This window comes from Lipophrys pholis, assembly GCF_963383615.2.
Source record: "Lipophrys pholis genome assembly, chromosome: 5".
Classification (NCBI taxonomy): Eukaryota; Metazoa; Chordata; class Actinopteri; order Blenniiformes; family Blenniidae; genus Lipophrys; species Lipophrys pholis.
This window is the reverse complement of record NC_137628.1, coordinates 1,415,844-1,441,602: the sequence shown is the minus strand read 5'-3', so window position 1 is coordinate 1,441,602 and position 25,759 is coordinate 1,415,844. Positions and strand designations below refer to the sequence as shown.

At 46.2% G+C, this 25,759-nt stretch overlaps 1 protein-coding gene across 1 annotated transcript in view; it reads left to right on the top strand.

The window, feature by feature from the left end:
* Positions 1-25,759, top strand: part of rptor (regulatory associated protein of MTOR, complex 1) — a 205,834-nt gene that overhangs the window by 110,352 nt on the left and 69,723 nt on the right. The window contains 6 exon segments of the mRNA XM_080462735.1: positions 2,561-2,705; positions 12,632-12,707; positions 16,952-17,053; positions 21,696-21,779; positions 23,514-23,624; positions 25,418-25,492. Of these exon segments, the coding sequence (XP_080318861.1) occupies positions 2,561-2,705; positions 12,632-12,707; positions 16,952-17,053; positions 21,696-21,779; positions 23,514-23,624; positions 25,418-25,492 (593 nt within the window).

The window sequence follows — 25,759 nt, the reverse complement described above, 5'->3', positions numbered from 1 at the left end:
GAGTTTCTCTGAAATTCACCAAACTGCAGGTGAAGTTGAACTTCCTGTAAAGTCCGAGCAGTGAACCATGAAGAACTGGACTCTGATGGTGTCCCGGTGTTTCACACCTGTTAAGTGCCACATTAGAGCTCCCCAGAATGAAAGCTGACCGGTAGTGTCGGCGTCAGCAGTGCTGAAACTTCCAGAATCGCCCCCTGCAGTGGAACAGTGAAGTTGTTCAGAGCAGCAGGAGCAGTTCCTGCAAGTCGGAGCCTCAAATTGAGATTAATTGTGTTTATCGTGTGCAGCGCAGTAATTGGCGGGATCACTTCAATCTGCAGCAATAAAAACTCTGCATGGTGACCATGCTCAGCGCCACACACACACACACACACACACACACACACACACACACACACACACACACACACACACACACACACACACACACACACACACACACACACACAGAAGCCGTGTTCTGTTTATGAACACATTAATGAGCCGATGGGAGTGTGAGCAGAGCAGAGTGACACGTGACTCCACTGTGCTCCGTCCTCTTCAGGTTGCTCCTCGTGTTTTTTTCAATTTTCAATTAAATTTTATTTGTAAAGCTCTAAATCACACCAACAAACATCTCAGAGCCTCTTACAATGATAGAGAACAACAGAACCCAACTAAACCTTCCAGAACCTCTTACAATGATAGAGAACAACAGAACCCAACTAAACCTTCCAGAACCTCTTACAATGATAGAGAACAACAGAACCCAACTAAACCTTCCAGAACCTCTTACAATGATAGAGAACAACAGAACCCAACTAAACCTTCCAGAACCTCTTACAATGATAGAGAACAACAGAACCCAACTAAACCTTCCAGAACCTCTTACAATGATAGAGAACAACAGAACCCAACTAAACCTTCCAGAGCAGCAGATGGAACAAGCAACAGTGGAAACCAGGAAGAACTCCCTCTCAGGAAGAACAGTTCATAAGAAGTCCCTCTTCAGGAAGAAAGGGGGCGGAGCCTAGACTCTGGAAGGGGGGGGGGGGGGGGGGGGGGGCATCCGCCTTGACTGGTTGGGGGGAGAAGTACATGGGATAGGACAGGGAGAGAGAGGAATAGAAGAGGGAGAGAGAGAGAGGAATAGAAGAGGGAGAGAGAGAGGAATAGAAGAGAGAGAGAGAGAGAGGAATAGAAGAGAGAGAGAGAGAGGAATAGAAGAGGGAGAGAGAGAGAGGCAGACAGGCCAGATAAGTACAAATACTAAGAAAAGTCTATGATGAGCGTTGGTCTGATGATGAACCAATCTCAGTCTGGAGTTTAAGGGCCGTGCCGTTGCGGTGGGGTCCCGGTGCTGTGGGGGGGTCCCGGTGCTGTGGGTGGGTCCCGGTGCTGTGGGGGGGGTCCCGGTGCTGTGGGGGGTCCCGGTGCTGTGGGGTGGTCCCGGTGCTGTGGTGGGGTCGGGTAGTAGGACCGTGGTAACTCCACTCTGGGAGTCTTGGGTCTGATCCCCTGGATCCTGCTCCCCTCCTGTCAGGATCTGGTGGCTCCAGTAATGTTGTTACACAGAGAGAAAGAAAGAAAGACAAGAAACAGAAGCTCCAAATGTAGAGTTCCTCCCTTTAACGGGAGTTTTCAGTGAGTTTATCGTCTGGATCACCTGGAGGAGGAGCCTTTAGCACCTGGACTCCACACATCAATTAGAAACTAAAGCCAGTTTATGCAGCAACGTTTTCAAGTGTGTTTTGTTGCTCGCAGCCACAGAAAACACAACTTTAGAGAACAGCAGAACCCCTCCCAAGGTGGAACTTTTTAAAAATGCTCCGTTGTGTAAACGAGAGAAAACAACACTTTTTGAAAACGCTCTGGCGTTGTCTCCATGTAGACGGCAGAAACGCTGCTCCTGGTTCTGGTCACCACAGTCGTAGTAACTATTAGTTGTGCACATGCTCAGTGGCTGGACCATCAGAACAATGTTTCCTCCAGAGCAGGGGTGAGCAGTCCTGCATGTTTTCAATGTCCGCTGCTGAAACACACCTGAGTTATCATGATGAAGCTCTGCAGAAACCGACAACGAGCCAATCATTGCTATCAGCAGTGTGGAAGTGAGGACACGTTGAAACCGTGGAGGACTGCGGCCCTCCAGGACCAAGATTGCCCACCCCTGCTCCAGAGTGTCATGACTCCCAGTCCATATTCTCCTGGGACTTTGTCATTTTATTTTGAAAGTCACTCATCTGTCCACTAGAATGTCCGTGTTGTCCCACTGAGAGCAGATTGTTCTCTGCTGCATGTGTGTGTGGTTTCACTACAAAACAAACAACAGCACCACCTAGTGGACCAACAAGGAAACTACATCATTTTCAGAGTTTCTGTCGTTTCTGTTTTCAACGAAAATTTAAAAACAATAAATTTTCACTTGAATTGTTGCCATTTAAACTTGTGAGTGTGGATCAGGGAACGTTTGCTCGATGAGCTGCTAGTTGCTTCTTTACAAAATAGCTTCCTGTGCACGTCCACTCTGTAACCCCCACCCCCACCCCCACCCCCACCCCACCCCTCTCTCTCACTCCAGACTTGTTCCAGAAGTTGTTCCGTCAGGATTTGCTCGTCGCCAGTTTGTTCCGTAACTTCCTGTTAGCGGAGCGAATCATGAGGTCGTACAACTGCACGCCGGTCAGCAGCCCCCGACTGCCCCCCACATACATGCACGCCATGTGGTAAGACACACACACACACACACACACACACACACACACACACACACACACACACACACACACACACACGGATTACAAAAGAGCTCATGTGTTTTACGGTGTTCATAATTAATGCTTGTAAATGCTTTAAGAATCCAAAAAGAAAAGAAACTTTATTTTTTATACAAAATATTAAACGTGCCCAGAAGCTAATTGTCCAGAAGCTATGAGGCTCGTTTCAGAACGAAGCGAGTACTCGCTCACCGTTTGCTTCTGGACACTTAGAAATACATTCACAGGACGTTTTTCTTCCGATCAGGACGCTTCATTAGCGCCTCAGATTAAAATCGTATGAGTCCATTCATTCACTGTATCGACTCGCTCCACAGTGTTTGTAGAGAAGCTCAGGTTGTATGAAATCTCCGTCCACCTCCAGAGGTTTCACTTCCTGTACTGATGGAAGCAGCTTCCTGTTGGGAACCCTGGGAGCTCACTGGTTTGATTAGTTCCTATTGGGTGAATGTCAATGTTTCTTCATGCTTTTGATTTCCAGGTGGGTTTAGTATTTTAGTTCTGGTTGTTGCACCGCGTCTCTTTGGCAGTGACTCTAACAACGTGACAGCCGGGTGCGACGCAGCTTTAGAAAAGTGAGTCTGCAGGACCGACTTAAAGCCTTAAACCATTAGACTCTGAGTCCAGAACGATTTCATGTCAAAAGCTAAACTTTCTCAAACTTTGCTCAAAGTCACTGAAATTACAACTTTTTGAAAACTACAGGGTTTTCAGAACAATGGCGTGTAAAACTTTTACTTTTGTGAAACAAAAACATTGTCATGTGAATGGAGAATCAGCTTGTTGATTTTTGTTTTAATCTTCATTAAATCATTCATTAATCTTCATTTTTTCTAAATGACTGTTTGTAAATTGTTTGTTCTTCATTGTTTGTAAACAACCTCAGTGAAGTTTTTATTTTTTTGGTGACGTTTTAACAAGCGCTGCTTGTGTCGAATGTGAAAGCAGGTGACGTGACGGTTGGAGCTCTGTTCTGTTGTTTAACAGGAAGTCATGTGACCCAGCAGACCGGCGCTGGTTTGGGTCAACCAGCACTGTGGTTCTCTCGTCCTCACAGTCAAACGCTGACTGAACGCTTCGCGCTTCAAAACAGGATACATAGAATAACAGATGATCTATTTTTATTTTTTGTCGTTCACGTGGTTGATACCAGGTTCTGTTGAAGAACTCGTCTTCACTGTGTTTCCAGGAGTGTATCTGTCGCCTGTCAGTGTGAAAGACAGTGAAGCCACTTTCACTTTCAACAGAAACACAATTCTTGAATCTCTCTCACGACTCCTTTTAGCATAAACGTTGTTCTGAAGTGTGAGCCAACATGTAGGTGTTTCTATTGGCGGCTGCCCTGCAGCATATGCACACTCCTCCCTCATGCTACCGTGACTACGAGCCGTTTCCATCTATTGTTGCATGTTAGTGTTGCACAGTTTGTTCTCAGCGCCGGAGTGTGGACAGGAAGGCCGCAGACACTGATCGATGGCAATAACCTCTGCAGAGTATTTTTTAAACCAGTTAAAGGGTAAAGCGTCGGCACCAGGACACTTTTTCGAATCTGTTCATCAGAGTCAGAAGCAGAGCTCTGCTTCTTATCATTCTGTCCGTTCCTTTGTCCAGCCGTCTTCCAGAGCGGCTTCATGCGGACTCGCTTCCTACCTTGGAGTAAGTTCCGGTCTACGGCTGGGCCCGGTCTCAGAGCATGAACCATCACCGTCACGGAGCATGAACCATCAGTAACACCGCCATGAACCGACACAGAATTACAAGAGCTGCTCTTCTTCAGTCAATATCTGACCTGAAACATCTGAGAGCAACTTTAATGTGAACGTGTTTAGTCGAGAGGTGGAAGTTCAGTTAAAGTTCCAGCATGTAGGGGGAGATAAACTACCAACATGCAGACGATAAACTACCAACATGCAGACGATAAACTACCAACATGCAGACGATAAACTACCAACATTCAGGTAATGACGGAGGAGGATTCAGGTGGTTTGTTTACCTTTACCATCGTCTGCAGACGTGGAGACGTTTCTGACATCAAGCAGAGACTGAGTGGACCTGTGTCACGAATGTTCATGTCTTACTATTCTCTGTACTATTGTAATTAACACAGCCCCACCTAGTGGCCTTCCTGGTGTTTTCTTGTGTGCAGCGGTCGTTTTCCAAATATACCATTTTAAAAAGATGTTTTCATGTCCACGGGGCCTCACAGCAGATTCATACTGGTTGATCTAAAAGAAAACCAGAGGCATTTTAATCATTTCAAGCAGATTTCCCGTCCAGCCCGGAACCTCCTGCGTTGGTTTTGTGTTCGAACGGACGTCCAAACCTCAATAACCTGAGAACTGCTTCTCGTAAGACATTTATATCTGTGTCCTACGTGGCAGATTTAGTTTTAAAGCCCCAAAGCAGAAAAGTCTTTGCTGAAATCTCACGAAGCTGAAAGTTAAACCTTCGGCTCCATTCAGCCATAATCTGCTGCAGGGTTTAAACATTTCACTCTCTTGTACTGATTTGCCCTCCGCGGATCCTCATTACTCGTCTCGTAGTCTGAGAAAAGCCTCGTTTTGTCCTCCGACTCTACATGTGACAAACATTAGCTGCTCATCTTGCTCTCTTTAGTTACACAAACACTTCTCCCACCATCTATTGTTTCTCTTCTGGGTCTTCTATAAATGCTTCTTCTCCATCTCTCCATCTCTCCCACTCATTATCTGGACAGAGAGAGGAGAGAGAGAGCGACTGCGAGGAAGGGAGGGAGGGGGAGAGGAGATGGAGAGGAGAGAGAGAAAGATACTGCCTCGAGCGGAGTCTTGTTGTGTAACCGCCTGGCATCATTTATAGTAAAGAAAAGCAGCTCCTCACTGGCGGGGGCCGGCCTCCGGGCCCATTACTTTCAGAACGTCGCAGCGTTTACCGCCAGAGAAACGGCGAGTTGCACTTTGTTTCACGACGCCTCGTGCAGCATTAAGGCGGCCGCGGTGACGGAGCGAGAGGACGAGGGTTTAACAAGTGGAAGTGTTGGAGATAAACTAAAAGTTTGGAGCAGCGCTGATGGGATGGTGGGGGTGGGGGTGGGGGTGGGGGTGGGGGGGTAAGCAATTTGGGGCTCATTGATGGATGCAGGAGCCCCGACTTGAGCAGCATTTGTTATTGAAATGGAACACAACGAGGAAGAGGAGATAAACCAGGCTGATGGCTCCCTGGTGGGGGGGGGGTGTGTGTGTGTGTGTGTGTGTGTGTGTGTGTGTGTGTGTCACTGCGACGCTGCACCACCGCTCGCTGCAGGAAGAAGAGCAAGAAGAGCTGAGTCAGCACCAACTGGTCCCTCCGCGGCTCGCTCTGCCGGCCGCCGCCTCGTCCCGCTCACACAGATGGGTTTTGTGGCGATGAGTTGCTCGTCGGTATTCGCGGGCGTCGTCCAAGTTAATGCTGTCATGTCAGAGAGTGTGGCGGGCGCCTCCTCCCCGGGAGCGAGTCTCTGCTGATCACACTGCTCCGTCGCTTGTTTCCACACTGTTGCATTACATAAACACCAGCAGGGACGCGTATCGCTTGGCAGGATTTCTGCACACACTCAAGTCCCTCACGTTATGAAACCTGACATAATGTCGGTGTGATGAGGGAAGCAGCAGCTTAATCACTTTCTAGAGATTAGTGGATGTTAATAAAGTCACATGTGTCAGCGTGCCGCTGAGAGGTGAAGGTTAGGACGAGTTCACACTCATGGTGAGACGGCATGTTCTGCCTGTTTTCCTCCCTCAAGCCCAGAAACATGCTTTTGACTCTGAATGACCCCGAGGCCACGTCAACCTGGAACCATGACTGGATCCGGCACTGTGTTTGTCGTTTCTCTTCCGTTTGGCGGTCAGATGGTAACGGTCGTTTCCGCGGTGAAGGTGAAACATGCTTCCGTTTGCATGTCAGGCTACTAGTTGGTGCTGTTTTTGTAACGCAACCAAGCATCCGTACAAACGTTGGACGTAAACAATGAAGGTCCTTGACCTGCCGAGCCGCTCAGTTTCTGCCTGGTAAGAAGTTCCTCCCCTTATGCAGACGATGGTGTGGTAAATGTTAGGAAATGTGTTGAAACGCTGTTCAGCTCTAAAGTACGAGTCTGATATGCAGCTGGGTGATGGTTGATCAGTCACACGGGCAGAACAACTACTGGTTTTGACTCGGGTGAACTTTGCAGGGCGTCGCGCCTCTGAAATGTTTCACTTCCCCGTTGACAGAAACCGTTTGTACAGTTTCACTCTGAAAACCGTGCAGAGTCACACATGTGAAACATCAACAGAAGAACACCAAAGTTTCACATTTTCTCTTAAAAACATGTAGGAAGTGTTTGAGAAGATGAATCGTATCAGTGCCTCCACCTGGAGTCAGTCTAAATACAGTCGGGCCCACAAATATTTGGACAGTGACACAATCGTCATGATTTGGGCTCTGCATGCCACCTCATTGGATATGAAATTCAACAACTACATCGGAATTGAAGTGCAGACCTTTGAGGTTTATAATTCAAGGGGTTGAACAAAAATATATGATTAAACATGAAGGAATTGGAGCAATTTTTATACAAACGCTCCTCATTTCAGGGGCTCAAAAGTAATTGGACAAATAAAGATAACCCGAAGTAAAATGTTACTTTTCAATAAATACTTTTCATTGACTACCTGAAGGCTGGAGCCCATTGGACATCACCAGACGCTGGGTTTCCTCCTCTGTGATGCTTGGCCAGGCCGTTACTGCAGCTGTCTTCAGTTGTTGCTGGTTTGTGGGTCTTTCTGCTTTAAGTTTTGTCCTGAGCGAGTGAAACGCATGCTCCATTGGGTTGAGATCTGGTGATTGACTCAGCCATTGCAGAATATTCCACTTCTTTGCTTTAAGAAAAACTTCCTGGGTTGTTTTTGCAGTATGTTTTGGATCATTGTCCATCTGTACTGTGAAGCACCGTCTAACCAGTTTTGCTGCATTTGGCTGATTCCGAGCAGAAAGTACATCCCTGTACACTTCAGAATCCATCCGGATGCTTCTGTCTTTTGTCACATCATCAATAAACACAAGTGACCCAGTGCCATTGAAAACCATCACACTGCCTCCACCATGGTTTACAGAAGATGTGGCGAGCTTTTGGATCATGAGCTTTTCCAATTCTTCTCCAGACTTTCTTCTTCCCGTCATTCTGGTGCAGGTTGATCTTAGTCTCATCTGTCCAAAGAATGCTGTTCCAGAACTGCGCTGACTTCTTCAGGTGTTTTTTTAACCAAGTCAATTCTGACCTTTCTATGTTTGAGGCTGATTAATGCTTTGCACCTTGTGGTGAATTCTTTGTATTTACCCTCATGAAGTCTTCTCTTTATGGTAGACGCAGATACTGATACACCGACTTCCTGGAGAGTCTTCTTCACTTGAGTGGATGTTGTGAAGGGCTTTTTCTTCACCATGGAAAGGATTCCACGAACATCCAGACCTTTTTGAGTTCCCCAGGCTCACCAGTGCTCTTTTTTATCTCAGAATGTACCGAACGGTTGATTTGGCCACTCTGAACATTTCTGCCGTCTCTCTGATGGATTTCTTCTTCTTTCGGTGTGTTTCACCTCCATTCAGAGCTCCTTTGACAGCACCTTGTGTGTTCACAGCAACAGCTTCCAAATGCAAACGTCCACACCTGGAATCAGCTCCAGACCTTTTACCCGCTTAACTGATGACAGGTTCAGGAGACAAGAGCCCATGCAGCCTGGGTTATTTTTTTTGCAGCCTTCTGAGTCAACTGTCCAATTATTTTTGGTCCCTTGAAAAAGAGGCGGCTACGTATTAAAAAGCTGTAATTCCTAAACCCTAGCTCCAATTTGGATGTGAATAATAATAATCTCAATTTACAGCTGAGAGTCTGCACTTTAAGCCCATATTGATTATATAATTGTATCCTGAATATGTTTTCGTAAACAGATAAAATAACAAAACTTGTGTCACTGTCCAAATATTTCTGGGCCGAACTGTTTGTTCATACTAACAAACTCGTCTCGCCTTCACGTTAAGGTTTTTTTAAAGAAAACAACCAACTGAAGCAAAGCTGACAACAGTTTGTTGTAACGTTCCTTTTCCCAGAGAGGAGGTGAAATGATCCTAACATTAAAAGAGGGCGTCGTTCGCGCGTCGATCCAGACAGGAAACAGGAAGTGCTCGACGACAGGCGTGGTCGACCTGGTCTTCGTTAGGAGAACTTTATTCATTAAGCATCACGTTCGATACGCGTGCTTCTGGTGGCAAAGAGAAGATTTTCAGTTTTTGAAAGGAGTTCTGCTCATGTTCATTTTTCTTCTGGGGTTTTTTTTCCCCTTTAATGTTGAAAGTTTGTTTCTTTGATCATTTCTCACATCGGCCGTTAAAATATGACCGGAGGCCGGGAAAACCCCCTGCAGGCCTGATCGGGCAGCGTCATCAACAGGCTGATTAAACTGTAAAAAAAAGAGGAAAGTTGTTGTTGAACCAATGTGTGAATTTAATGAGGCTGAAGGATGTTTGTTTTTTTTTTTTGTTCCTGCAATTTCTACATTCTTCTGTTCGGCTCCATTGTGCAAAGACAAAGACCACGCTCTGCACTGCGCGCTTTCACCGCGTTAAGACGTCAGCGGCTCCTTTAGATCCCCGACACTGTTGCCGTCCTCCAACACTGCAGCTCCGTTACATCAGCCGGAGCTCGGAGAAGAAGCATTAAAGCAACAGAGAGAGCGTCAGAGCGAAACGGGAGTCACTCGTTCAGCTTCGCTTCCCGTCTCCGAGCGTCGACTGGGAACATGACTCAACCCGGACTCCTTCTAACCGAGAGGGGGGAAAACCCACCGAGGCACACACTCCAATTCACTGCAAGAAGAAGGACCCGAGAAGAGAGGGGGAGAGGGAGAGGGAGAGGGAGAGGGAGAGAGAGAGAGGGAGAGAGAGAGAGAGAGCGAGAGGGGCTGTGAAGAGGTTTGATGTGAGTTACATAACCCCATGAATTAGAGATGATGACCATGAGAGAGGAGCGGGTGTTTAGAGGGGGATTAAAGGCTGCTCGCTGCCCTCCTCAGGACCTCGGCTTGGGAATTCAAAGAGGTGCAGAGCGAGAGAAACGTGAGCCGAGGAGAACGAGTGCAACCCCCTAAACCCCCTAAACCCCCTAAACCCCCTAAACCCCATAAAAGCTTGTGGGTCGTGATTTACTCCAACTGTCATCATACCAACATAAATTGTCATAAAACTGTAAAAAAAAACTTCATCACATTACCAGTGAGGAAGAAGCAGCTTCATGTCTTCATCACGTTACCAGTGATGAAGCAGCTTCATGTCTTCATCACGTTACCAGTGAGGAAGCAGCTTCATGTCTTCATCACGTTACCAGTGAGGAAGCAGCTTCATGTCTTCATCACGTTACCAGTGATGAAGCAGCTTCATGTCTTCATCACGTTATCAGTGAGGAAGCAGCTTCATGTCTTCATCAAGTTATCAGTGAGGAAGCAGCTTCATGTCTTCATCACATTACCAGTGATGAAGCAGCTTCATGTCTTCATCACGTTATCAGTGAGGAAGCAGCTTCATGTCTTCATCACATTACCAGTGAGGAAGCAGCTTCATGTCTTCATCACTTTATCAGTGAGGAAGCAGCTTCATGTCTTCATCACGTTACCAGTGAGGAAGCAGCTTCATGTCTTCATCACATTACCAGTGATGAAGCAGCAGCTTCATGTCTTCATCACATTACCAGTGATGAAGCAGCTTCATGTCTTCATCACGTTACCAGTGAGGAAGCAGCTTCATGTCTTCATCACATTACCAGTGATGAAGACATGAAGCTGCTTCATGTCTTCATCACGTTACCAGTGAGGAAGCAGCTTCATGTCTTCATCACATTACCAGTGATGAAGACATGAAGCTGCTTCATGTCTTCATCACGTTACCAGTGAGGAAGCAGCTTCATGTCTTCATCACGTTACCAGTGATGAAGCAGCTTCATGTCTTCATCACGTTACCAGTGAGGAAGCAGCTTCATGTCTTCATCACGTTACCAGTGATGAAGCAGCTTCATGTCTTCATCACGTTACCAGTGAGGAAGCAGCTTCATGTCTTCATCACGTTACCAGTGATGAAGCAGCTTCATGTCTTCATCACGTTACCAGTGATGAAGCAGCTTCATGTCTTCATCACGTTACCAGTGATGAAGCAGCTTCATGTCTTCATCACGTTACCAGTGATGAAGCAGCTTCATGTCTTCATCACGTTACCAGTGAGGAAGCAGCTTCATGTCTTCATCACGTTACCAGTGAGGAAGCAGCTTCATGTCTTCATCACGTTACCAGTGAGGAAGCAGCTTCATGTCTTCATCACGTTACCAGTGAGGAAGCAGCTTCATGTCTTCATCACGTTACCAGTGAGGAAGCAGCTTCATGTCTTCATCACGTTACCAGTGAGGAAGCAGCTTCATGTCTTCATCACGTTACCAGTGAGGAAGCAGCTTCATGTCTTCATCACGTTACCAGTGAGGAAGCAGCTTCATGTCTTCATCACGTTACCAGTGAGGAAGCAGCTTCATGTCTTCATCACGTTACCAGTGAGGAAGCAGCTTCATGTCTTCATCACGTTACCAGTGAGGAAGCAGCTTCATGTCTTCATCACGTTACCAGTGAGGAAGCAGCTTCATGTCTTCATCACGTTACCAGTGAGGAAGCAGCTTCATGTCTTCATCACGTTACCAGTGAGGAAGCAGCTTCATGTCTTCATCACGTTACCAGTGAGGAAGCAGCTTCATGTCTTCAGGATGTTGAGTTTTTCTTCATGATGAGATTCAAACAGTCTTTAAAACCAAACTCATAAACTTTGTGAAGAAAAGTCCTGAACTTCTGAACAAACATCCAGGATTATTCTGCTCGCTAAGCATTTAAGACATTTCATCAGACCACGTTCTGCGACCGACAGCAGATCAGAAAACGACCCCCGAGTTCACTAATCTACAGTTTAGCACATAAAAACGTTGAGGGGGAAGAATTACTGCCTCGATCTGGGAAATAGATCGACTGGAATGCGACACGTTCCGCCTTAAATGTGCTTCAATTGGAGATATGTGTGTAATAGTACTTTTAAAGTGATATTTTACTGATTTTCCTCCTCGTAAAGCTTCTCGGGCTCCTTCAGTTGTGTTAATGCTGAAGGATAGAGTCGTCGTGCACGCAGCTCCGTCCAGAGCAGCGTCCAGAGCAGCGTCCAGAGCAGCGTGGAGTTCTGCAGCCCGTCCAGTTCGCTCCAGAAACGAAGCGTTTTATCGACCTGCTGTTCTGACCCACTAACACAACTCCCCCGTCTTTTCGCCTCATTGATTCCGACTCATTGACATTGATTCATGTGTCCACTGCTCAGTACCAAGAAGTTACTGCTCTGGAATGGAAACGTGAAGTTCAAAGTTCTTCATATTTCTCTGTGGAGACGAGTCGAGTCTTTACAGTGTAATATGGAGCGGTGGTCTCAGTGTGAACACAGTTCATCAGCGTACAACTGAAGGTTCTCAAGTTCATGTGTTTATATGTCCAAATCCAACATTTTGTACTTTAGTGGCTTCATAAATTTGTGGATTAACTGGCAGTTTCATTTCTTTAAAAACTTGAAGGAAGCTACACTTTTAACACATTAACCTTCCCGTGTGTGTGTGTGTGTGTGTGTGTGTGTGTGTGTGTGTGTGTGTGTGTGTGTGTGTGTGTGTGTGTGTGTGTGTGTGTGTGTGTGTGTGTGTGTGTGTGTGTGTGTGTGTGTGTGTGTGTGTGTGTGTGTGTGTGTGTGTGTGTGTGTGTGTGTGTGTGTGTGTGTGTGTGTGTGTGTGTGTGTGTGTGTGTGTGTGTGTGTGTGTGTAGGCAGGCGTGGGACCTGGCCGTGGACATCTGTCTGTCTCAGCTGCCGACCATCATCGAGGAGGGAACCGCCTTCAGAGTAAGTCTGAGCGACGACACAAACATCAGGAACGCTTCATGTTGCTGCGGAGGAGTCCTGGATTAACACAATACACACTCTTTAAAATGTAGTGGAGCGACCGGATCAAACATACCTGGTTACCTGGGAAGTTATTGATTATTACTCATTCAGTTATGACTTTTTTTACTCAGCTGGATTATTGTACCGTCAGCATTAGCTGAGCTATCATCACTGTGTGTCAGTTTAATGATTCACTCTTCAGTTAGAGCGGGAAGATGCTCTATAATCTGGATGTTACAGAGGAAGATGCTCTATAATCTGAATGTTAGTGAGGGAGATGCTCTATAATCTGAATGTTAGTGAGGAAGATGCACTATAATCTCGATGTTACAGAGGAAGAGGCTCTATAATCTGGACGCTACGGAGGAAGATGCTCTATAATCTGAATGTTAGTGGGGGAGATGCTCTATAATCTGGGTGTTACAGAGGAAGATGCTCTATAATCTGAATGTTAGTGAGGGAGATGCTCTATAATCTGAATGTTAGTGAGGGAGATGGTCTATAATCTCGATGTTACAGAGGAAGAGGCTCTATAATCTGGACGCTACAGAGGAAGATGCTTTATAATCTGGGTATTAGAGGAGGAAGATGCTCTATAATCTAGATGCTAGACAGGAAGATGCTCTATAATCTCGATGTTAGTGGGGAAGATGCTCTATAATATGGACGCTACAGAGGAATATGCTCTATAATCTGGGTATTAGTGAGGAAGGCGCACTATAATCTCGATGTTACAGAGGAAGATGCTCTATAATCTGGACGCTACAGAGGAAGGTGCTCTATAATCTGGGTATTAGTGAGGAAGGTGCACTATAATCTCGATGTTACAGAGGAAGATGCTCTATAATCTGGGTATTAGAGGAGGAAGATGCTCTATAATCTAGATGCTAGAGAGGAAGATGCTCTAATCTGGATGTTAGAGAGGAAGATGCTTTATAATCTGGATGTTAAGTGAAAATAGTAATTGAATACTAAACGTTTGGTAGCAGCAGGTTTCGAGAGCAGCGGGACGGGACGCTAACCGGTGTTTCTAACAATTATAGCGACTGTGAGTTCAGGCTGATTCCAGTGTTTAATCCTGAATGACCTCAGCAGTAATGAGGCGCTCCTCCTCCAGTAAACAGGAGGTTAGTGAAAAGGTAACAACCCTGCTAACTGAGCAGCAAAAACAAACTCTTTAAAATTTGAATTATCTCTGCTACGGTCATCATTAACACACACACACACACACACACACACACACACACACACACACACACACACACACACACACACACACACACACACACACACACACACACACTGTTTGTGAACCTTTAAATGGCCGTCAGTCTGTGATCGATGTGTTTGATCACCACAGACGTCCATAAACACCAGAGTGTGTTCGTACGTCTTCAGCCTGCGTATCTCTGAAACGGACACGTCGTCAGGACGACTGTCGAGTTGTAATCAGTCGGTGTTGATAGAAGGTTTGTGTTGATGGAGGAGTTTACTGACGTGGCGTGAGACGCTGAGTGTGATGGAAGCACATCGCAGGAGGCTGAATGAGTCACGCACACACACACACACGCACACGCACACGCACGCACACGCACACACACACACACACACACACACACACACACACACACACACACACACACACACTGATCCAAGCTGGGAAAGTCCCATTTCCCAGTACCAAGGCTCGTTGGAAACTCCCACCTGGAAAAGCATGTGGCTGTCTTCAAACTAGAAGGTCAACAAAGTCCAATGTCACTCAACAAAATGAGAAACTAGCAAGTTCTTTTCACTGTGAGTGGTTTCATTAGAAATACAAACAACAATGCCAACTCGTGGCCCGACACGAAAACTACGTTGTTGTCGGTGTTTCTGCCGTTTCCATGGAAACCAGCATTGTTTTCAAAACATGTTGGTGTCAACATGAACATATTCTGAAGCGAAAACGCAAAAGCAATGTTTTCACTTGAAACGTTGACGTGTGATGACAGTTCCATGACGGATCATCTGAACTGGTAATTTCCCAGAAGCACTGACGCCAATACTTTCAGGTTCAGGTGTTGAGTGGGGGAAAAAATATAATCTGATCACGGCTTCACATATTCTGCATGATGCAATAACTAAGAGAGACGAGCTGTAGGTCGTGGGGCCGAGCCGCCCGGAGCTCAGAGCAGGAAGCTTCTCCCAGCAGGAAGCTTCACAGAGCAGGAAGCTTCTCAGAGCAGGAAGCTTCTCCCAGCAGGAAGCTTCTCAGAGCAGGAAGCTTCTCCCAGCAGGAAGCTTCTCCCAGCAGGAAGCTTCTCAGAGCAGGAAGCTTCTCAGAGCAGGAAGCTTCTCCTAGCAGGAAGCTTCTCCCAGCAGGAAGCTTCTCAGAGCAGGAAGCTTCTCAGAGCAGGAAGCTTCTCCCAGCAGGAAGCTTCTCAGAGCAGGAAGCTTCTCAGAGCAGGAAGCTTCTCAGAGCAGGAAGCTTCTCAGAGCAGGAAGCTTCTCCCAGCAGGAAGCTTCTCAGAGCAGGAAGCTTCTCAGAGCAGGAAGCTTCTCAGAGCAGGAAGCTTCTCCCAGCAGGAAGCTTCTCCCAGCAGGAAGCTTCTCCCAGCAGGAAGCTTCTCCCAGCAGGAAGCTTCTCAGAGCAGGAAGCTTCTCAGAGCAGGAAGCTTCTCCCAGCAGGAAGCTTCTCAGAGCAGGAAGCTTCTCAGAGCAGGAAGCTTCTCAGAGCAGGAAGCTTCTCAGAGCAGGAAGCTTCTCCCAGCAGGAAGCTTCTCAGAGCAGGAAGCTTCTCCCAGCAGGAAGCTTCTCCCAGCAGGAAGCTTCTCCCAGCAGGAAGCTTCTCCCAGCAGGAAGCTTCTCAGAGCAGGAAGCTTCTCAGAGCAGGAAGCTTCTCCCAGCAGGAAGCTTCTCAGAGCAGGAAGCTTCTCAGAGCAGGAAGCTTCTCCCAGCCGAGCGCTACGTCAGCGTCCAGATCCACCTGAAGGCCTGAGGAAGCTGCACAAACACAAACTCACATTACATCCCCTCATGTTATTGTCTCACACGAAGAAAAGACTCATCCAGCCGTTGCAACATGTCCCAAACAACATAAAACCCCAATTAAATGTTAATCTCCCAATAATGATGATCATCTCGTCCATTTAAAATGTAATAAAAGCAATAACGTTATGACCTAGTGTGAAAATATTTCAACCAATAATCAAAATGTCCCAATGATTTGATCAGTGAAGGAACAGAAACCAAGAATAACAAGACAGCAACCGCGTGTTTGTCTTTAGTGACACCCCCCCAAACATTAATGTTCATGTGGAACTAGAAAATCTGCATATAATCTGAGATTTAACCTTTTTCTCAAAGTTCACATTGTTGTTGTTTATGATTTCCCGTGAAGCAGCTTGTGTGTGTGTGTTCGTGTTTTACTTAAGGTGAAGCTGCAGCTTTACCCAGCATGCACTGCTCCTAATCCAGTGTGTGTGGAGGTTATCATGTTTTGATTATCCATCCATCCATCTTCCTTCCCTTCAGGGTTGCGTGGCGCTGGAGTCGATCCCAGGATAAACCCTGGACAGGTCGTCAGTCTGTCACAGGGCGAACACACACATAGACAGACAGTCACACACACTCACACCTTGAGGCCATTCAGCTTCAGTTGACCTCAGTTGTTGGGGGACTGTGGGAGGAGACCAGAGTACCCGCAGGAAACCCACGCCCACTGTGCTCCACACAGAAAGCCCCCCCCCGGGCTGTGCTTGAACCCACAACCTTCTCGCTGTGAGGCGAGAGCGCTAACCATCGCACCACCGTGCAGGCCGCGCCATGCTTAAGCTCAAATTAATGTAACCGTTCAGCCACAAAGTGCTGCTATGCTGAAGCGACCTCGTAACTCCTGCAGCAATATTCAACCCTCAGAAACTCTGCAGCCGGCAGCCAATCAATCAGCGGGGCGGGGGATAGGTCAGGATTTATGCTGCTGCTGCAGTGCAGTGTCACTTTGAGCTCATTATGTCAGGACTTTATGAAATGATGTGATCGTCACTGCAGTGTGTGTGTGTGTGTGTGTGTGTGTGTGTGTGTGTGTGTGTGTGTGTGTGTGTGTGTGTGTGTGTGTGTGTGTGTGTGTGTGTGTGTGTGTGTGTGTGTGTGTGTGTGTGTGTGTGTGTGTGTGTGTGTGTGTGTGTGTGTGTGTGTGTGTGTGTGTGTGTGTGTCCCCACAGCACAGTCCCTTCTTCGCCGAGCAGCTGACGGCGTTCCAGGTGTGGTTGACGATGGGCGTGGAGAACAGAAACCCTCCTGAGCAGCTGCCTATCGTCCTGCAGGTACCGTCAGCCACAACATTATGACCACACACCGCTCACGGCTGTGGGTAAATAGTGAAGCACTTTTCCAGCGCGTGAGCAGAACCGAAGCGCTTCACGTTGTTAATCACATTCACACACCTTCTTGTTGGCAGACCAGCGCTCTGCCATCCGAGACTCAGCCGAGTTCTGCTGGAGTTTAAATAAAATTAGTATTTTACAAACAAAAGCAAAATGCTGAGAAAACAATAAACGCAATTAGATGATCATTTTAAATTGTCTCAGGAAATGCTGAGACGTTTTTAGGGCTCTGGAGATTAGCATGTAGCATCCCTGCACTGCAAGTTCAGACTAAACACATTAACGCACATCACTGCCGCACCGAACGTTCTGACCGTATCAAGGTCCAGCTCAGTCAGATCCTCACACCAGGTGGTACCGAGGATTCTTCTCTGCTGCCATTCTGTTGGTGTTGGCGTAGCGTAGCATAGCATAGCGTAGCGTAGCAGCTGTCGCTGTGCAGCATCCGTCAACCTCTCACACTGCACCACAAAAGACCAATGATCTTAATCAACTGCTACGACAACAGTTACAAACCATGTTCAAGATCAGTAACTGTAACGTAAAGATCAGTAACTGTAACTTAAAGCTCAGTAACTATGAGCTGCTCTGGACTCTGTTCAGGATCATTTGATGGAAGATGTTTAAATTTCAGGCGTGTTTTTCCCAAACCATTTCTGTGTGTTGAAGCAGCCTTGGGAGGCTTCCTCCTGCCCCCTGCCCCCTGCCCCTCCCTCAGGGGCAGTTTTCTGGGGCTTTTGTTCCATCACAGTGTCTGTGAAGCTGCATGGTAATTTCCCGCTGACTCAGCGCTCCTCGCTCTTCCATGCAGCACTTCAGTGGAGGGATTACACAACATGATGCCGCTCTCACTCCGCGAGGGGCAAAAGCAATCTGCTGCCCCTCATGATGTAACAGACGGACGCAGAAAGAGGTTTTATGCCCCTTTAAGCAAATGGTTGCATAAGAAAGCTGTTAAAAGACGAGTGAGGATTCACGGTCCGCCGACTAAATGTCATCTGGAAGAGTAGCGGGGTCCGGGTGTCGTCCATCAATAAAGCTTTTAATCAAATGATCAATACTCCTGTTGCGAGTAGTTTTTAATTTGTGCTTTTTTGTACTCATGAAAACTTTGTTCCTCTGTCAAATATGACGTTAATACAGTTTCATTAACTAGCCTCTTGTAAACAACCATCAAACCTCCTGTAAACAACCATCAAACCTTCTGTAAACAGCCATCAAACCTCCTGTAAACAACCATCAAACTTTCCGTAAACAACCATCAAACCTCCTGTAAACAACCATCAAACCTTCCGTAAACAACCATCAAACCTTCCGTAAACAACCATCAAACCTTCCGTAAACAACCATCAAACCTCCTGTAAACAACCATCAGAACTCCTGTAAACAAGCATCAAACCTCCTGTAAACAACCATCAAACCTTCCGTAAACAACCATCAAACCTTCTGTAAACAACCATCAAACCTTCCATAAACAACCATCAAACCTCCTGTAAACAACCATCAAACCTTCCGTAAACAACCATCAAACCTCCTGTAAACAACCATCAAACCTTCTGTAAACAACCATCAGACCTTCTGTAAACAACCATCAGACCTTCTGTAAACAACCATCAGACCTCCTGTAAACAACCAGCAAACCTCCTGTAAACAACCATCAAACCTTCCGTAAACAACCATCAGAACTCCTGTAAACAACCATCAAACCTCCTGTAAACAACCATCAAACTTTCCGTAAACAACCATCAAACCTCCTGTAAACAACCATCAAACCTTCCGTAAACAACCATCAAACCTCCTGTAAACAACCATCAGAACTCCTGTAAACAAGCATCAAACCTCCTGTAAACATCCATCAAACCTTCCGTAAACAACCATCAGAACTCCTGTAAACAACCATCAGAACTCCTGTAAACATCCATCAATTCTCCTGTAAACAACCATCAAACCTTCTGTAAACAACCATCAAACCTTCCGTAAACAACCATCAGAACTCCTGTAAACAACCATCAGAACTCCTGTAAACAACCATCAATTCTCCTGTAAACAACCATCAGAACTCCTGTAAACAACCATCAATTCTCCTGTAAACAACCATCAAACCTTCTGTAAACAACCATCAGAACTCCTGTAAACAACCATCAATTCTCCTGTAAACAACCATCAAACCTTCTGTAAACAACCATCAAACCTCCTGTAAACAACCATCAAACCTCCTGTAAACAACCATCAAACCTTCTGTAAACAACCATCAAACCTCCTGTAAACAACCATCAAACTTTCCGTAAACAACCATCAAACCTTCCGTAAACAACCATCAAACCTCCTGTAAACAACCATCAAACCTTCCGTAAACAACCATCAAACCTCCCGTAAACAACCATCAAACCTCCTGTAAACAACCATCAAACCTCCTGTAAACAACCATCAAACCTTCTGTAAACAACCATCAAACCTCCTGTAAACAACCATCAAACCTCCCGTAAACAACCATCAAACCTCCCGTAAACAACCATCAAACCTCCTGTAAACAACCATCAAACCTCCTGTAAACAACCATCAAACCTTCTGTAAACAACCATCAAACCTTCCGTAAACAACCATCAAACCTTCCGTAAACAACCATCAAACCTCCTGTAAACAACCATCAAACTTTCCGTAAACAACCATCAAACCTTCCGTAAACAACCATCAAACCTCCTGTAAACAACCATCAAACCTTCCGTAAACATCCATCAATTCTCCTGTAAACAACCATCAAACCTTCCGTAAACAACCATCAAACCTCCTGTAAACATCCATCAATTCTCCTGTAAACAACCATCAAACCTTCCGTAAACAACCATCAAACCTCCTGTAAACAACCATCAATTCTCCTGTAAACAACCATCAAACCTTCTGTAAACAACCATCAAACCTCCTGTAAACAACCATCAAACCTCCTGTAAACAACCATCAAACCTTCTGTAAACAACCATCAAACCTCCTGTAAACAACCATCAAACTTTCCGTAAACAACCATCAAACCTTCCGTAAACAACCATCAAACCTCCTGTAAACAACCATCAAACCTTCCGTAAACAACCATCAAACCTCCCGTAAACAACCATCAAACCTCCTGTAAACAACCATCAAACCTCCTGTAAACAACCATCAAACCTTCTGTAAACAACCATCAAACCTCCTGTAAACAACCATCAAACCTCCCGTAAACAACCATCAAACCTCCCGTAAACAACCATCAAACCTCCTGTAAACAACCATCAAACCTCCTGTAAACAACCATCAAACCTTCTGTAAACAACCATCAAACCTTCCGTAAACAACCATCAAACCTTCCGTAAACAACCATCAAACCTCCTGTAAACAACCATCAAACTTTCCGTAAACAACCATCAAACTTTCCGTAAACAACCATCAAACCTTCCGTAAACAACCATCAAACCTCCTGTAAACAACCATCAAACCTTCCGTAAACATCCATCAATTCTCCTGTAAACAACCATCAAACCTTCCGTAAACAACCATCAAACCTCCTGTAAACATCCATCAATTCTCCTGTAAACAACCATCAAACCTTCCGTAAACAACCATCAAACCTCCTGTAAACAACCATCAATTCTCCTGTAAACAACCATCAAACCTTCCGTAAACAACCATCAGAACTCCTGTAAACAACCATCAAACCTCCTGTAAACAACCATCAAACCTCCTGTAAACAACCATCAGAACTCGAGTGAGTGAGTGAGTGAGTGAGTGAGTGAGTGAGTGAGTGAGTGAGTGAGTGAGTGAGTGAGTGAGTGAGTGAGTGAGTGAGTGATTATTTGCTGACATCAGCGGTCGGGGCTTCAGGATGCTGTGATGAAGAACCACAAATGGATTTTCTCGCTTTAAGAACCGAATCATCAAAGCTTTAGCTTGTATTCCTGCAGGGCACACACACACACACACACACACCTACGTCACACACACACTCACATACACTCTCACACTCTGTTCCCACGCCTCCCGTGTAGCTGGAGGCGGACCTCAGCCGGTCTTCCCCGGCTTCACGCTCACCAGGTCCAAGTCACGGAGGATGCTAATAATATATTCATGCATGCGTGTCCCTGACCGCCACTTGGCGGCGACGCTGCATTAACGTATCGACGGTTTTAGCATCGACATATGTTTCCTTAAAATAGTGTGAATCTGCCACATCGTGATCCCGGGAAGCGTCACGGCGACACACACACACACACACACACACTCACACACACACACACACACACACACACACTCACACGCTGGAGAACTGTCCCACATCGCTTCCCAGTGTGACGACCAATCAGATCGCAGCCAAGAGGACCCACCCTGACACCTACGCATGTATGCTAACACACACACACACACACACACACACGCACGCAGTAAACATTGTCAGTGTGTTAGCGGTACTGGTGAGAGAGCCACCTGCTTCATAACCTCTGTGCCATTTCCCTGCTGTCCTTCTCCTCCTCCTCTTCCTCCTCCGCCTCCACTTCTCCTTCCTCTGCTTCCCGGAAGTGGCAGTGGTTGACCTTTGACCCCTGCTCTCCTGCAGGTCCTCCTGAGTCAGGTGCACCGGCTGCGAGCTCTGGATCTGCTGGGTCGGTTCCTGGATTTGGGCCCATGGGCCGTCAGCCTGGTACGTGAAGCTGTGCTCTGTTTGAACTACGACACCAAAACATGTTCCACGTGTGTGTAGGTCACTGGGTGTATGTAGTTCACTGGGTGTGTGTAGTTCACTGAGTGTGTGTAGTTCACCAGGTGTGTGTAGTTCACCGGGTGTGTGTAGTTCACCGGGTGTGTGTAGTTCACCAGGTGTGTGTAGTTCACCAGGTGTGTGTAGTTCACTGGGTGTGTGTAGTTCACTGGGTGTATGTAGTTCACTAGTTCACTGGGTGTGTGTAGTTCACTGGGTGTGTGTACTTCACCGGGTGTGTGTAGTTCACCAGGTGTGTGTAGTTCACTGGGTGTGTGTAGTTCACTGGGTGTATGTAGTTCACCAGGTGTGTGTAGTTCACTGGGTGTGTGTAGTTCACTAGTTCACTGGGTGTGTGTAGTTCACTGGGTGTATGTAGTTCACTAGTTCACTGGGTGTGTGTAGTTCACTGGGTGTGTGTACTTCACCGGGTGTGTGTAGGTCACTGGGTGTGTGTAGTTTACTGGATGGGTGGGTGTGTGTGTTAGTGTGTAGTTCACTGTGTGTGTAGTTTACTGGATGGGTGGGTGTGTGTGTTAGTGTGTAGTTCACTGTGTGTGTAGTTTACTGGATGGGTGGGTGTGTGTGTTAGTGTGTAGTTCACTGTGTGTGTAGTTCACTGTGTGTGTAGTTTACTGGATCGGTGGGTGTGTGTGTTAGTGTGTAGTTCACTGGGTGTGTGTACTTCTGTCTGTGTGTGTAGTTCTTTGGGTGTGTACTTCAGTGTGTGTGTGTGTGTGTGTGTGTGTGTGTAGGTCATTGGGTGTGTGTTTGCTCTGCTGCAGCTGGCAGAGGCTCCAGCTCTCTCTCTCTCTCACACACACACACACACACACGCACACACACACACTAACTTGGATTGTGTGTCGCTGACAGATGGAAGCTTGTGAATGACTCCTAACATAATTAAACAAGTCTTTGATTCCTGATAAGTTCTCGCTCCTCAGCAGCTTGTAATCTTCCTCCAAACAGTCCCGTCGCTGCAGTCGGTCCTCAGACTGCCCTCACTTCCTGCCAGCACGTTTGGCTCATCGGCAGCAGCAACTTATTTTACTTGACTGGGGCTCAGCGTCGCATTAGTTTCTCCTGACTAACAACCGGGAAGCATCCGGCGCTGCAACTCGCGAGCAGCGAGGAAGATTCTCAGAGACGGTCTCCATAGAAACGACTGTCACACTCTTCAGGTCGTCACAGTAGAACCTGACAGAAGTGCAGGCTCAACACTGCGTCAGTCAGTCAGCTTATGTGCGTGTGTGTGTGTGTGTGTGTGTGTGCGTGTGTGTGTGTGCGTGTGTGTGGGTGTGCGTGTGTGCGTGTGTGTGTGTGTGTGTGTGTGTGCGTGCGTGTGTGTGTGTGTGTGCGTGTGTGTGTGTGTGTGGGTGTGTGTGTGTGTGTGCGTGTGTGTGTGTGTGTGTGTGTGTGTGCGTGCGTGTGTGTGTGTGTGTGCGTGTGTGTGTGTGTGTGGGTGTGTGTGTGTGTGTGCGTGTGTGTGTGTGTGTGGGTGTGTGTGTGTGTGCGTGTGTGTGTGTGTGTGTATGTGCGTGTGTGTGTGTGTGCGTGCGTGTGTGTGTGCGTGTGTGTGGGTGCGTGTGTGTGTGTGTGCGTGTGTGTGTGTGTGTGTGCGTGTGTGTGCGTGCGTGCGTGCGTGCATGCGTGCGTGTCTCTCTCTCTCTCCAGGCGCTCTCGGTGGGAATCTTCCCGTACGTGTTGAAGCTGCTGCAGAGTTCGGCCAGAGAGCTGAGGCCGCTGCTCGTCTTCATTTGGGCCAAGATCCTCGCCGTGGACAGCGTGAGTGTCTCCGCCTCCTCCAGACCTGCAACGTGGTGACGGCTCAGTCTCCTGCTCGTTGTCACGCAGAGAATAGAAAACTAAAGTGTTCGAAAAACACAGAGGCGTTATTAAAGCTCCTCTTCCAGAATCCACACGGGAGATTCAGGGCCCCAGTTTTAGTGGTCGATGTTCATCTCTAATATGTTGTCACAACCTTAATGAAGGGAATTCGTCTATACGCTCATAAAAACACGTGTTTTCACCATTTAAATTTCACGTCACACACTCAGGTTTGTTGACATCTTGGCGTCACGGAAAGATCCCGTCTGTTCACTCGATCTCGATTCGCACTGGAAAAACGATTAACGATCAGTCACAAGTCCGTTTGTTTTTTTTTCTGGCTGATCCGGTCAAATGTTGATGTTTGTGCTGGAGCTGCCGAGCAATGCCACCTTTGATATCCCAGAATCCCTTGCAGCTGATTTCTGACGATGTCGTCAGTTTGCGAAACCAGAACACAGTTTGATGGCGACAAATTCCAGTTTGTTTGTAAACAAATCGACTCTTTCAAATTCGGCGTGATCGATCCGGAGACGCTGCGGGTTGAAATTCATGTAAACGAACGGTAATGGTCTGGTCTTCATGTGTTGGTTTGTTCCCTTTACAGAAGTGAGACCTTTGACTTTCATCTCAGCAAAATTAGAAACTTTTTATAAAAACTGATTCCAGAAAGAATTGTGATTTCGTGATAAATAGGCTCCAAGCAAAGCCAACAATTCGTGCAAAAAAAACACTTTTTATACAAAACGTTGAGACGGTCTTTAAACTTCGTTCCAGGAAAAGTAGGAAAGTTTCATGTAAAGTTAATTTGAGTAAAAGAGAAATCCCACACAAAGCAGAAAATGGCAAACGGACCCGATAAAGAGTCAAATTCTGATGCGGAGCAGAAAACAGAAAACAGACTGATGTAGAAAACGTAAGTGTCATGAGAGTCTGGGAGCCCGGCTCAGAATCAAACTGCAGAAGCTCCAGTTGGTCGGTAATAATAACGTCGGTGAGATTCAAGGTCCGAGCACAAACCGGCTTCGCTTCGCTTGTTTGTCTTCTCTGGTTTTGTTGGAGGAATATTGTTTTGTTTCTGCTCCGTGTTTTTAATCCTTCAGTCACCTTCAGCTTTTCTCCCACGCGTTTAGAAGAATGTTCAGCGAGACACTCTGACTCGACCTCGCACCGTCGTCACATGTCGCGTTTCGGATTGTTGCTCTCTGGAAACGTTTACGGAAAATAGTGAAATCGTGTTTCTCTCTCGGTTCTCGCAGGTTTAACCTTTATCTGTGTGCCGATGTTAATCAGTTCACACACGTTTCAATTTTCTTTATATCCATTTGTATTTTCCAAGGGTTTTTTTATTTATTTTTATTTTATGTTTAATCAATTCATTCGGTCCAGAACAGTAGTGTGCTCCACTGTTTCCTTTCATTCATTTCATTTAGTCTCGGATAATTATCAAATCAATTAAAAACTCGATTTCAAGTGAACGTTGGCGTGTGTGAGTTCTGTGTGAAACAAAACACAAATGTCCTTCAGAGTCTGACTCACAAGAATTCCAACTTCACCTCATTATGTTTGTCTCACACTGTGTTCTCTACACATTATATTATATTATATTATATTATATTATATTATATTATATTATATTATATTATATTACTCATAGAAAAGTGTCTTAGTCGAGGTGATATATTGTGTACTGTGTATGTATATATGAGATATTGACTGTTATTGATTCCTGTTTGTTTCCGTCTCTGCAGTCGTGTCAAGCTGACCTGGTGAAAGACAACGGACACAAGTACTTCCTGTCGGTACTGGCCGATAATTACATGCCTGTAAGTGAAACTTGCGTCTGAGTTTTCTGCAAACAACAAAAATGAAACGGAGGATTTCTGACTTCAGGAGCCAAAACGATGAGCAGCACGACTGAGCTTTCCATGTTTTCCTCCCATTGTCAGATTTCTGTTTTGACCCGGCACCACTGACACTTTTACACACTTGTGTGTAAAATGGATTGTTTAAAAGGGCAAGGAGACAAATTTAGAGTAAAGACTGTAGAATAAAAACTAAGCACACACACGTTGAGGTGTTTTATGTCCCAT